Source organism: Melanaphis sacchari, unplaced genomic scaffold, assembly GCF_002803265.2.
Source record: "Melanaphis sacchari strain LSU unplaced genomic scaffold, SCAv2.0 Contig130_pilon_pilon, whole genome shotgun sequence".
Lineage (NCBI taxonomy): Eukaryota > Metazoa > Arthropoda > Insecta > Hemiptera > Aphididae > Melanaphis > Melanaphis sacchari.
Genome location: NW_020270535.1, coordinates 499583 through 514496, shown reverse-complemented (window position 1 = coordinate 514496; position 14914 = coordinate 499583). Strand labels below are relative to the sequence as shown.

General features: G+C 27.9%; 2 protein-coding genes and 1 pseudogene across 2 annotated transcripts in view; 1 reads left to right on the top strand and 2 right to left on the bottom strand.

Moving 5' to 3' along the window:
* LOC112591304 (probable protein phosphatase CG10417) overlaps positions 1–1863 on the top strand; it is a gene marked incomplete in the record, with an annotated part of 8060 nt that extends 6197 nt beyond the window's left edge. Inside the window, 5 exon segments of the mRNA XM_025335080.1 lie at positions 59–181; positions 462–520; positions 902–1142; positions 1198–1418; positions 1533–1863. Of these exon segments, the coding sequence (XP_025190865.1) occupies positions 59–181; positions 462–520; positions 902–1142; positions 1198–1418; positions 1533–1688 (800 nt within the window).
* Positions 1864–8350: 6487 nt separating this feature from the next.
* LOC112591307 lies at positions 8351–11182 on the bottom strand (annotated as a pseudogene).
* Positions 11183–11571: 389 nt separating this feature from the next.
* Positions 11572–12333, bottom strand: LOC112591306 (protein ALP1-like). The gene has a single exon (XM_025335082.1). The coding sequence runs from the start codon at positions 12331–12333 to the stop codon at positions 11572–11574; it is 762 nt and encodes a 253-aa protein (XP_025190867.1).
* Between the last annotated feature and the right edge of the window lie 2581 nt (positions 12334–14914).

The following is a 14914-nucleotide window of genomic DNA, read 5'->3' as shown; positions in this document are numbered from 1 at the left end:
GGTTAGCTGCATTGTTGATTCGCGGTTGAACAGTTGCCTACTATGATAAAAAACCATCTTAACGTTGGTGATTACGAAAATGCTCTGAAAAACGCCTATTTGGATTTTGATGCGTATTTGCGCTCTAAGACTGCTTTGAATAGAATGAAAATTTTAGCGCAACAAGATGATTCAGCAAGCGGTAAGTTTACAAAATATATGAATGTAGTTGGCTTTTAACTTAATATATGTATTTAAAATATGATGATGTACGTTTTGGTTACGGTACAGACAAAATAAAAATTAACTAACAAAAATCAATTAATTCTATAATTCTTTTTTTAAATTATTAAAATCAGAAGAAATTATAATAAATATTTTCAACTCTTAACCTTAACCTCATTATTTAACAAAGGGATTCACACATATTTCCTATTAAATATTCTTTATATACTTAATACATTTTTCTATTTTAATAATAGACGATTACGGCGACGACACCAACGCTGACAATGTTGATGAAGATGACATATACAAAATGGTAGGTGCTCAATATAATTGTGAATTTTACTAATAATTTGTTTTGTGTAATCATATTTTATATGTAGTACATAAGATATTACACTAGAATAGAAATTATTTTCATTTAGTTTGTTTGCCTATTTGAAACTATATTAATTAATATTATGGTCTTCTATTTATTTTTGAAATACATTTATTCATTTAAGCAAAATTTAATCTTTATTGAGTGTGATGTTATTTTAAAAACACATGCATGAAGTTTATTAATTAACTACTCCGAATAAGATGATCAAATAAATAATTTTTAATTTTAACATAGTATAGCATTAAGGTCAATTAAGTAATGTATTTCATCAGTTTTTTTTATTAATACCTAGTATTGATTTTTTTGTTTTCACAGTACGGTTTTTATAGTGGTTGCACCGCAGTCGTGGCCTTATTAGTGGATAAGAAAAAACTTTATGTGGCTAACGTCGGGGATTCCAGATGTGTCGTTGCTATTCACGGTACTAAGGCCTTTGATATGTCAAAAGACCACAAGCCTAAAGACGAACCAGAGTTATCGAGAATTCGTGCAGCTGGAGCAAGAGTTACATTCAACGGACGGATCAATCGCGATCTTAATTTGTCCCGAGCTTTCGGTAAATTTTGATTGCACATTTCACTAAAAACAATAATTAAATCACTACATTATAGGTGATCACATGTATAAGCAGAACACTGCGCTTCCAATAACGCAACAAGTTATCATTGCTCTACCTGACATACAGACGAGAGTATTAAACGCATATGATGGCGATTTTATCGTGTTGGGATGTGATGGAATATGGGACTCGTTAAGTAGTCAGTCTACTGTGGACTTGATATCAAATCACATCAATAAACCCGGTATAAAACTATCGTCGGTTTGCGAAAAAGTAAGGAAAACATAATTTATTATAGAAGATTTTTTATTATGTATCGTATCGAATTATCGATACATATTACATAGTATAATATTACATATTAAAACAACCGACCGTTTGTTTCAGGTACTCAACAAATGTTTTTCCGCTGAATGCCGTACAAAAGGTGTCGATAACATGACTTGTATTATTGTAAAATTTAAACACGATAAAAAGCTGCAGTCCGACCAAAAGGACGATGATCCGATCGGTTGCAAAATTGAAGCTCTCAAATTACATTGAATTAACTATAATTATGCTTATTATCGATAGTTAATAAAACATTTAATATATGTTTATAATATAATATTTTTATTTTGAACCGAAACTCAAGTGAATTATAGAAAGATTTGCCATATTGTATTTTATATTTTTATTATTCAATATCACAATCACATAATTTTCATTATATACGTATTATTATTTATTGATAATGCAATCTTAAAATTATTTTTAATTCTTTGGGCCATCATTTAGATATTAGGTTAATACATACATATCAATTATGGGAAAATCAGGTTTTGGAAAGGTGTGGTATTTATTAGGGTATTTTTATTTTTGCTTCAATAAAGAAAAGTATAAAAATAAATTGGTTATTTATTCTGTACATATTCCTGTTTTGTTTCCGTAATTAATAATAAATTTATATGTTGAATTAAGATTCATTTTAAATTAATATTGTTTTTTATTATTAATTATTATTAAAATGTATGAGTGGTATATGGCAGCTATTATAAATGGTTTTAACACTTCCCGTTTAAAAATGGGAGTTGTATTTAATTTTAAAAAAAAAACCTTTGAAAATCATATTTTGAGTAATGCTCAATCGATCGGAAGTTGAGGTGTATTTCCGATTGAATTCATCTATCTATCAATAACAGATACAGGAAGCATACTGCACATTATAATGTTCATATACGCTGTACGCGTGTCCTTAGTTACCTAAGTTCCATCGTTTACTACGGATCGGTCGATTAATGTACGAACGAGTGTGTGGTAAGTAGCTCGGTCAACAGTGTTCGGGATTAACTCGTACTACTTATTGCGTACCAGAATTCATTTGATAAGTAAGTCGCATCCAGATCAAAAAGGTCAAATCAGGTCATAGGCCTACATCTACATGCATCTAGCATCCCATCATTCCCATCATACCTTTTTTAATATGTTTATTTCGTATGGCTGGGGGACATTCTGTTAATTTGTGCGACACTAAGAATGTTACCATGGCATCATGAGAGTTTTATGTGATGTATGTGCGTGTGTGTATACGTCGACCGGTGTTGACCGGTTACCGGAAATTAGTGATTATACAAACGTTGTCAGTATCGCGGTGGCGTGTGATCTAGTAGTAACATTAGGTATAGCCCATTGTATAATAATTGTATTGACAATAAAAATAATTAATTTGATTCTGTCAAATAAATAAAAATGTAAAATAATAATAATAATAATAATAATGTCAACTGTATTCAGTAGAAACAAGACATATACATGTACCGATGTATCTGCATGTAATGTAGATGTGTAGATACTTTTTGATTATTACGCCCTAAGAATCAATACTGAAATTTTGCATTCCGTTTATATTCTAATGTACTATATATATGTATACAAGCTATAGTACCTACATCTATAATTCCTATAATTCCGTGCTGCGAACTTCCTTATATAGGTTCATGTTCATAATTAATAATGTTCAGTTTTTGAAAGCTATTGTTTTCGTAAAATATAATAAATTAATCATAGATATAGTTCACCTAGTGGTGAGCCACTATAATTATATAATATGTTGTATAAATCTAAGCCAGTACTCGTCTTTTTTTTTTACATTGTATATTAGTACGATATTATAATAGTTGGTTTCGATTTCTACACGTTTTGTATTGAAAAGTCTTACAAGATTTCAATTAAGTTGCGAGACATAACTCATTTTTTTATAATTATTTAAAATCAAGAGCCCGTTAAAAATAATTAACATACACAAAATATGATTTATTACCGTTAGTATACAAATATAATAATAAAAAAGACTTGCTATTTGTAATTTTTATTAGATAAAATAAGCATGGTGGCACAAGAACCTATAACTTACCTTCATTTAGGTAACCATATAAATTATATCTTTTTAGACTTAATCAATAATAGAGATGTTCCGGACACCCAGCAATTACTCAATATCATATTTAGGACTAGTCAACTACTTGGTAACTAGTCAGGCCAAATTATCGATCGGCAAGTAATAAAATATTATCCCGGTACCTAGCTTAATACTATATTTTCAATTTTTTTGTCCAATTCATTTACTACGAGTACCCAACAAATGCTGACTATTCGAATATACAATGAATATTATTTATGCCTATTCATATAACAATAAAAATAAATAAAGTAATAATTTATATTAAAATTTTTGGTACATTTTGTAATTGGTCTGTTTAAAATCACATAGATAATTTCATTGTATACAAAATGCAATTCTATGATTTATAAAAATAAAACTTACATCGTGTATGTTTACAAAAAAATTGATTGATAATCATATTTTAATATCGTCAGTTACGTTTGGTCGATGTATATGTCACGTATGATGTATTATTAAGATATTATCTGTCTTTCTTTTTTTTTTAAATTTTTTCTTATATTTTTACGCAAAATATTTATTAGGTACCTACTCGTTTTGTAATAATATTATTGATTAGTCTATATGAGTAATCTTCTAATCAATAACGAATAATTAACGATTATAAAATCAAATTACATATTATTATTTAATAATATATCTTATAAGTTATAAACATGATTAGGTTAGGTGTGATTAGCCTTTGAAATGTCATCGCATTACAATGTTTTCTCTATCTGATATATGCATAACATACCTAACAAATTTATGTTCAACAGAATCATCCTTTTGTTTGTATTTATAGTATAAGAGTGTATAAAACTTAAAGAAATTTTAAAATTAAGAACATTAATTATGTTTTACATTGACTTTTTTACTAGGTATATTTAAATTTTAAAGTGTGATTTTTAAATAAAGTGTACATTATATGCACAGTGCACACCTATTATAATAATTAATTAACGTTTGATTTTTGCACGTGTTGTGGGAGTAAAGGTTGCGCCAAGTAATGTTAGTTTAACGTTAAAAGCGTGTAATTTTTTTCATCACATAAATCGAATAATTCATCCGAAAAAACGATTAGACATCTGACAATGGATTTGAATACGTCATTGATTTTACTTCAAATTTTTCAATTCATTTTTTTTTTAAATTTAAATTTTTATACTTTTGAAATGGTATTTGGTAATGTTTATGTCTTTAAATACAATTAAGATATTCCCACGAAAACACTTAACGGTGATTTTCTCAGTTTTGCGTATACACTTCAGTGTATGGGTATCACTCACGTCCTCTTTATACGTTTATTCAATTACACACAAGAGTTAAACTTTAAAGTAAACTTCATGAAAAATTAAAACCTGTTGTCAGAAATGTTTTCATTTCATTAATTTGATCGATACGATAGTCAATAAAATACAAGTAGATAGGAATATTTTGGTACCTATACAATAATGACCGTTCGCCATAAAATACATTATTTACTATAGTTTATTATACATTACATACTATTTTTTAGAAGCATAAACCGTACAACTGTACAAGCTAAAATGAACAAATATGCGCAATTGTACATACCTACTAGCTGACTGAACTTCTGAAGATATAAGACGATCGATCCAATCTTAATGAATTCGCTGCAAGATATACGCATGTATTATGTCATACCGTCTGTATCGATAAAAAAACGTGCGTAGAACATATTATTATATTTATAGGCATAATATTGTAATTTTTAGGTAAAAACTATTTCACTCGAAGAAAATGAAAAAAAAAAATTAATGAATATGCCTGACTGTGATTAGATCTCATTCTACGTTTAAAACAAAATATGCCGAGCCGCCGAGGCGATTACACGGCCATTTCCAATTTTTGTCGGACGCATATCGACAACCGTGTACCGATTGCGGACCTCGTTCCAAAATATTTTGTTACCATATCGGTTACCTAGCGTTACCTACCGGTACGTCCGACGTGGTGCGTACACCAAACAGCGACTGCGCACACCACCAGTGAGCGCCACAGTTAATCCAAAATCGGAGATCACGACGGTGACCGCCGAATTAATCCGTAGAGTTGAAATTTCAAATTTGATAATGTTATGCTTATGCTCAATGTTGCAAAAACACCGAGTGATTAGAAATGTTTATATTATGCATGATATTTTATGCTAAAGAACGCGTGACGTCATGATAACGTCAATACGAAATTTTACCTAATACGTGATGTAAATGTCAAAAATATAAACAGGTATTAAATAATAATATAGATATCGTTTGTCTTGACAATCTACATTTAATATTCTATGATTTCTATGATACGAATAAATAAATGTTAATTGTTATCATGTTATGATGACACAATAGTTAGGTGCATTAATGCGATACTTCGAAAATTTAATTATTTACGATTATTTTCACTTGCCTATCTATCAACTGCGATTCTTTGACTATGTTTTTGACTTTTGTAAATACTATAATAATAAGTGTAAAAAACGCGGCAAATTAAAATTTTTAAATACCATAATTTAATAGCCGTATTAATCAATTTCAAATTATCGACAATTATTCTGATTTTTATTATCATAATTAATATTTATTTTGTGAATACAGATACAAATGAGTAGTTACAGCCGTTACAAGTGATTTCCTGTAGGTTGTAGCCTGTAGCCTACAACTTGTACGAAATTATTTTTCTATCTATTAGCCATATTTAGTTATAATATCCGTTGACTGTGATACACCACACATACACGTGGAACAGGACTTAACTTTACTTATTGCCTATATATATTATTATTAAGTTATTCAATTGTGTGGTCTATATTAACTAATTAGGTAATGTATATTTAATATATATATCATATATACCTATATTACCTACCCTAATCGTGAATAAATAAAATTTAAAAACAATTCTGTGACTAATTTTTTTAAATGTATCGAGTATCGAATATCTAAATACTTAAAACGTATGTATCGAGTATCTAGTATTTCGATACTCCAAACCCAAGTATCTAGTATCAGGATACTGATTTTTAAGTATCTTACCTTTCCTGATTATAGCCTATGTTTTGTTTCTAAAAATATTTTATGATGTATCTACATTTTTAAGTATTATCGATTTATTTTTCTAATTTAGAAAAAACGGTAAGGAGAAGTAAAAATAAATTGATAATTGTGCATATTTTGTACTTGCTATTTGTAAAATTTTAAAGTTTCTGTATAAAAAATAAATGATTAATGAGGAACCTTAAAATTACCAGGCCCGTGCTGGAGGATACCGATCTACTGTTCTCAATAAGCAGGTGGCCCATAGGCCCATAGAATATAAAAAAGAGATTTTTTTTCTTTGCTCATTAATTGTTTGAAAAAACTCAAGTATTTTATTACAAAATTGAGACATGTGGTCCACTATGCTGTAGAACAGTAGCACAGTGGCCTAGTTCGGGCCTGATAAACTTTAAGCTATCTTTTGCCATTAAAATCGAAAATTTTATAAAATTTAACTAAAATATAATTTACAATATTTTGGTAATTTTGATCAATTTAATCAAATTTACTACTAGAAATGAACATCATCGATTTAAAACCAAATAGGAGTAGAGTATGGTAAATAAATAAAAATTATACAGTAGTAATCTTTTGATAAACACTGGTTTTTTATTGAGTAGACCACTGACCACTGTAATGACTGTGTTAAAAATTTAAATTGAATTCAATGATAATTCATACCATAATATGAAAAACAATTCTGACCAGATAGCCAACTTTTTTATAAATATATCCATGTCCATAGCTGTAGTCAGTTCAAGGGTGTACCGTTTACACTAAACTCTAGAGGGATCTTGACTCCAAGGTATAAACTTAACATTTTAAATAATCTTGAATAATATTACCACCATAAAAGTACCTAAAGATATTAAACAATTAGTTAATAATAAAAATTCTTTATTCATACTCCTGAAATATAATATATATTATATATTTTAAGAACTTATAAATAAAGCTCTAAATAAAAATGTTTGGAAAAACAGATCACTGTCTTATTTTTAACAATCAGTTTAAAAATATACATATAGTAAATATATTATGTATACTAATAACATACATACAATTACTTATAATAACATTTTGACCTATAGTTATTTCAGATTAAGACAAATTAAATAAAATGCAAATAATAGTTGTTTAGAAGATAAATCATAAATAATTATTTAACTTAAGTAAATTATCAGTAAGGCTCGGAAGTTGATGACATAAAAATGGCAAAAAATGCCCTAAAAATAGGAAAATTAAAAAATTAAAAATATTTATTTTATAAATTTATTAAAGCTTACAAATTATTTAAAAATAAAAATCATTAAGACAACAACAAATGTAATCGTTGAAATAAAATTGGATAGGTATAATAGTCAACAAGACTAGTGTGAAATCAGTAAAAATGACTAAAAATGTGAGAAAATGACCTAAAAATGTCAAAAAAATAACTTATAAAGTAATAAACACCAAAAAATGCAAAATAAAAATTAGTTATTCAAATTCATATGCTTATGAAACAGATTTGTGGCCAGAAGAGCATCGTCTAAAAAGTTCCAAAAAAAAAAATGCAAAATACATCAACTTCCGAGCCCTAATTATCAGTATCTCATTTTGAAAAATTTAAGGAACCTGTTGACTACATACAAATAACTCAAAATTCTTAGCAATTATACATTTAAAAACTTTAAAAACTCTTATTTAATGAAATTAATTACAATAATACTTAGATATAGATTTTTAAATATTTAAAAATTTAATTCTTCAGGGTATTCTCCAGTGATACATGCTGAGCAATGTCCAACTATAGCACTATTAGTTGGCATTTTTTCTGTTATTGCTTCTGTAAGTCCTTTCACAGATAAATAAGCAAGGGAATCAGCACCTATAGAATATTAATACATATTTTATCATAACGGTTTTAATTAATTATAAATATAGTAATAATATATATTACAACATTAGATACACTATTGTAGCATGATCTGTGAAAAGAACGATATAAGATTCTGTAAGTGCCAAATTTGAAAAAAAAATAATGTTATTAGCTACTTTATTACACATTCTACTAAACATTTTTAAGAAAATAAAAGTTGATTCATTACTAATTAAATTCAATAAAATATCGAATATTATTTTAAAATGTCTGTGGTTCTATTAAGATTGAAAATTATGGTTTAATAAATTTTCTTTAGAAGTCACAATAATCCAATATGTAGTGTTAAGATATGTATTAAAGTTTAAGAGAGCACAAAACCAACATGTGTTTTTTACATCTTACAAACTAAATAGAAAATTTAAGTTAAGTAGAACCAACTTTGTGATATTATTTTCAATACAAGAGTAAATTTTCTCATAATCAAATTTAAAAGTAAGATTATCAAGGGCACTTGATAAATTTTTATTGATATTTTAATTTAAAAATGAATTATATCTTACAAGTTATTAGTATAAAAACTATTATAATAATTATGAAAATGTTCATAACTAACATTAGAATTAAAATATTAATTAACATTTAGGTTTAATTATTTTAGGCCAATTCGTACTAATATTAAACCTATATTAACACAAAATTGAATTCTGCTGAACATAACTTACTATGTTATATGTTTTAAGACAAAGATAACACATCACACATTTAAGTTACTAGTTAGGTCCTCTTATTATATTTACCAATATGTTTAGCCAATTGTTTTAAAGTTAGTATATTAGCAATGAGTTCGGGGCTAGTTGGTATAATAATTCCCATATGGCAAGTATATCTAAATTCTAAGAGGAGGAGAAGCAACTCGTACATGGACTTCCTTGGCTCCAGCATCTCTCAGCAATTTTGTAATTGGCCCCATCGAAATCCCTTTTACAATGGAATCATCAATAAGAATTATTCTTTTGTCAGCTACAATTATCAACAATAGCACTATATTTTTTAGCAACACTTGACTTTCTTGATTGTGCATTAGGTTGAGTGGAAGTTTGGCCTACATAACAATTTTCATACAACACTTCTGCAAATGGAATATTGGACTGCAAATAAAAGTAAAATAAATAAATCAATGGTTCAATAAAATAAAATTTTAAATACTTACTTTCATTGAAAACCCATGAGCAGCAGCAGTTGCAGATTCTGGAACAGGGCCAACAATATCAGCATCGACCATACTTTCTCTGGCCAACACAATACCACTCCTAAATCGTACTGAATAGACCATTTGCCCTACAATACATAAGCATATACTTTTATTTTAAACAATTAACCAATAATTAAATCATTATTTATTTTTATAATGCATTGAAAATTAAAACAAATAAGAAAATTAATGAACTTATTTTATTTTTACCTTCAAAAATACTATCAGGTCTTCCAAAATTTATATATTCAAAAATACAAAATGCTTGAGGGCGCCTGTGAGGTGGACTCATTATAGATACACTATGAAATCCTTCTTTAGTAAATTCTACAATTTCACCAGGATAGATGTCTCTTACATACTCGGCTCCCATTGAGGGAAAACCACATGATTCAGATGATACAACCCAAACTCTTTCTGCTCAAAAAAATAGAAAAAGAATTAAAACTTTTTTTTTATGACAATTTATGATAAAGTTGAAATTTTAAAAATAATTACCTTTATTTGGTTCAGTTAAAGACATCAACTTTCCAATGCACAGAGGTCTATTACCATATGGATCACGTACCCCAAATATCCTATCTTTTACCATTATAGTAATTGAATAAGATAATTTTGAAAGTTCCATAAAATTTCTAATACGTGCTGGCCAATCAGGACCATCAATTTCAATATCAGGAGGATTCAAACATAAAGATTGTGCAATTATTTCACTATTTGAATAAGTCGAAAGACCAACTCCTCTAGTTAATATCTAATTATAAAATATATATATTTAAAATATTGAATGCCAATAATAATTCACAATCATTCAGTGTCAGGTACAATGAGCCAATTTTAAAATATAACAGTGGCATATGGTGAGCATGACGTATAAATTATGTATGAAAATCAACAAGTTAATGCATGCCAAAATTATGTAATATTTACTCTACGCCTTAATTTTTCCACATTAAATAATTTTCCACTATGAGAAACTGCTAGAGCACCATGAGCAGAGTGCACAACAAAAGGTTGACAGTTTACTTCAGAACCAATACTAATAGAATACTTTGTATGTCCAATTTCAAGATTGCCTACATAATAAATATAACTTTAAGTAATACATAATAATTGGTCAGTACATTTTAGAAATTGATAATAATTACCTTTGAGTTTTTTTACTACTTCATCATTGAAGATATCACTGATGTATTCATACACGTCCGTTCCGAGCTTTCCGAGCTCTCTCCGATCAAAAAAATATTGTCGTTGACCGATTTTCTGTCCGAGCTCGGACAAGTTTGGGCACGGAATGGTGCCGGATCGGCCATGTCTGAACAAGCATCCGATCGCATTTCATGTTTACGATATGCAACTGATATATTTTCATCATTTTCATTCCACTCATCAGAGGATCTATCTGTCATAATGGACAGCGAAAAATTAATTGAGCTCGTCAAACTTCATGTCGGGTTATATGACTTAAGTAGTCCAAATTACAGTGACATTACATGGAAAGAAAAGGTATGGAAAGACATTGCAGATGGATTGCATCAAACAGGTAAGATAATATATTTGAGTGTAGTTAATATTATATATATTTTAAGTTTTAAAGAAAAACAGTTTAAATTATTTAGTATAACTTAATTTTATTTAATAATTGAAATTTAATAATGTATAAATGTAATAATATAATAATTAATAATATAATTATTTTAACATAATATAAGTATCAATTTTTATACATAACAAAGAATTTAGATAAACATTAAACATTAAGTAAAGAAATATGTATATAATATTATAAGTATTTTATAAGTTGATAAGTATTAAACATTATTTTGCCATGGAATAGATTATAGAACCACACGGGAATTAAAAAATTGTTTGTATGTTTCTCTGATACCAAAAGCTTCTCGTGTTGCATTTCCACCTTGTACTGAAATATTTGTCAAATTTATAGGAGTTGAACGGTCCTCACTCGTTTGTTTATTGTCACGAACATAAGTTAACTTCCCGTCATATTTTTTTATAAAATTGTGAAGTACACATGTTGTTAATATAATTACATCAGCATTTTCTGGTTTAGCTTGCATTCGTCTATTATATATTTTAAACTTTTGTGATAATAGACCAAATGCATTTTCCACAACTCGTCTTGCTCGGCACAGACGATAGTTGTATACTCTTTTTTCGTTACAATCTAGCTGTTTTCCGGGATATGGTCTCAGTAAATACGTTTTTAATGGGAAGGCTTCATCGCCTAAAATAACGTACGGTACTTCATTTGTAGTTCCTGGCAACGCTTCTTTTGGTGGTACATTCAGTTTATTTTGATCAAGAGCTTTCCCTAATTTTGAATGAGCCATGATGCCTCCATCACTATTTTTACCAAAACTTCCCACATCTACAGCTATAAAATTATAATGAGCATCAACTAATGCTAATAAAACTATAGAAAATGTTTTTTTATAACAGAAATATTGTGATCTACTATTAGAAGGAGCTTGGATTGTAACATGTTTGCCATCGATAGCACCTAAACAATTGGGGAAGTTCCAGCAAGTCCAAAACTCTAATGCAATTTCTTTCCACTTTTGTTCAGTTGGAATAGGCATGACTTCTGACATAACAATTTCAATAATTGCATAACATACTTCTATAATGATTTGGTATACAGTAGAAAGACCTAAACGATAGCTGAACGAAATAGTTTTCATTGAATCTCCGGTTGCTAAGTATCTGTTATTAAAAAAATAATAAATATATATAATATAATATTAAAAACAATAGAGATAGTGTATGTATAATAATATATTATACTAATGCCATTTTAAAAGTTTTTTAGATTCTGAGTGGAGCGAATTTTTTTATTTATTATATAGTTTTTTATTTGTCATATCCCTGTCTGTCTATACCTTATGTCGATAAAAAAACAATCACTGGCTGAAAAACCTTAATATTTTATTTATTATTATATAATTGGGATATGATACCAGGTATATCTGGTAACTTTTGACCATTGTAAAATCAATACATTCATTGCTCAGCTCAGAATTTAAAATTCTCAAAAGTATTTATTAATGAACTCAAAAAATTAAAAAATATATTAGTACAATTTTTTTTATAGACATTTGAAGTTTAAATAAAAATACTATTTCACTTGCTTCTTTAAACACGAATACAAATTTTCTGATTTTGTTTAATTTTAGTTCCAACATGCAAAAATCGTTGGAATAATTTGAGAGACATGTATAGAAAAGCATTAAAACGGAATAAAACAACTTCAGGTCAAGCAACAAAAATTATTAAAAAATATAAATATGAAGACCAATTAAATTTTTTGAAAGGGTTTTTACAAGAAAGAGACACTATAACTAATGTATCGTGTAATATTAGTTCAAGTTCTGAAGACGAAGAAACTATACAAGGTACTCAAGTGAACATTGAAGACATACAAACGAATAAAGAAAAGCATGAACCGATTTGGAAAAGACCTAAAAGAACTAAAAATCACCAAGAAAAATATAGTGAAACAGAAACAGCATCATCAACCATAATGAAATACTTGTTAGAAAAAAAAGAAATGGAAGCTAAAACACAAAATGTTGTTCATCCAGTAGATTCATTTCTTTCAGCCATTGGTGCCACATTAAAAACATTAGACCCCTATAACTTAAATTTGGCAAAATCTAGAATTTTTAATATTGTACAAAACATTGAATTGAACCAAATCTTATATAAGCAAACTGCAGATACTATTTACAACAATGCACCAACTTCGTCAAGCGCAAAAAATCCATGCATAAGTACACATAACTTGTACAACAAACAATTTACATCGTTTTCAGTGGAATCTCCATACACAGGACATTCGAATTCGCTATCTCCCCAAATGCAAGGTGAAATACCATTACATACATTCACTTCAACTTCAAACTAGAATCAATATGAAAATTAATATTTTTTTTTTCTTTAATAATTTGTTCACGTAATATCTATAATTTTATATTTTATTTTTATTTCACAATGTGGTTTACCAAGGTCTAGGTATGGGTGAAATGATCATCGAGGGAAAAACCAAAATTGTTTACGACCAACCCGACATAGGTAATGTCTTGATAGTGAGGAAAGATAAGATAACTGCTTGAAATGGTGCCAAAAGTTAAAGGCAAAGCAGTCATATCTACTTGTTGTACTTAAAGCTTTACAATACTTAGGTAGGTTGTCCGAATTTCGGACATTTAACAATTGATTTCGGTAAAATCTAGAATATACAAAATACTTAGGTTAATAGTTCGGACTTTTAAAAATAAGATTTGGTAAATCTAAGGATAAACAACTAGCGCTGTTAAAGTCCGAAATTTTTTTGATTAACCTGCACAATTGCACGAATAAATAAATCATAAATGTAATAATTGTAATATTTAATAATAAATTTGTTCTAAATTCGAATATATTAAGTAGGTATTATAAATATTTATTATACTAGTTGGAAGTAGCTAATAAAGTGCCTAGTATACTTAAATAATAACTATTATTAATATGTATTATTAATATCACATAGGTACTTGGTAAACAATTTTGGACTTATAGCAACGCTACTTATTTATCTTAAGATTTACCAAATCTTGTTTGTGAAACTACAGAAATCATTCGGAGTTAAACTAAACTATTTTGAATATCTTAGGTTTTACCGAAATCGATCAGAAATTAATACTTTTACCGTAACAAATATATATATAAAACAAACAAAAAAAACAGAAAATAGAAAATATTATTAATATTTGAACATTAAATGCCTGTAAAAAAATGGTTCTTTGATTTTGAGTTGTAATAATAGGTAACTAGGAACAAGGAAACTGTTATTACATTTATAAGTCACAGACACGGGCGTATGTAATATGCGCCAAAAACAACCCCCCCCAAATATATGTCATTTGCGCCACATCTAAAAGTTTATTTTGGTAATTTGCGTCAAATAAATCTAAATAAAAGAGCATTATGTAATCTGTACCATTGAGTACCTACTAAAATTGTAATTTGCTTCATTCTTCATCTTATTAAAATTGTAATTAGCGCCACTAATATTAAAATTATAAATAAATGTATGTAAGTAAAACAAACTCCATGTACATTAAATAAGTAAATTTTCGTTTAGTAATAAAATATATAAAAATAAAATCAAAATCATTATAA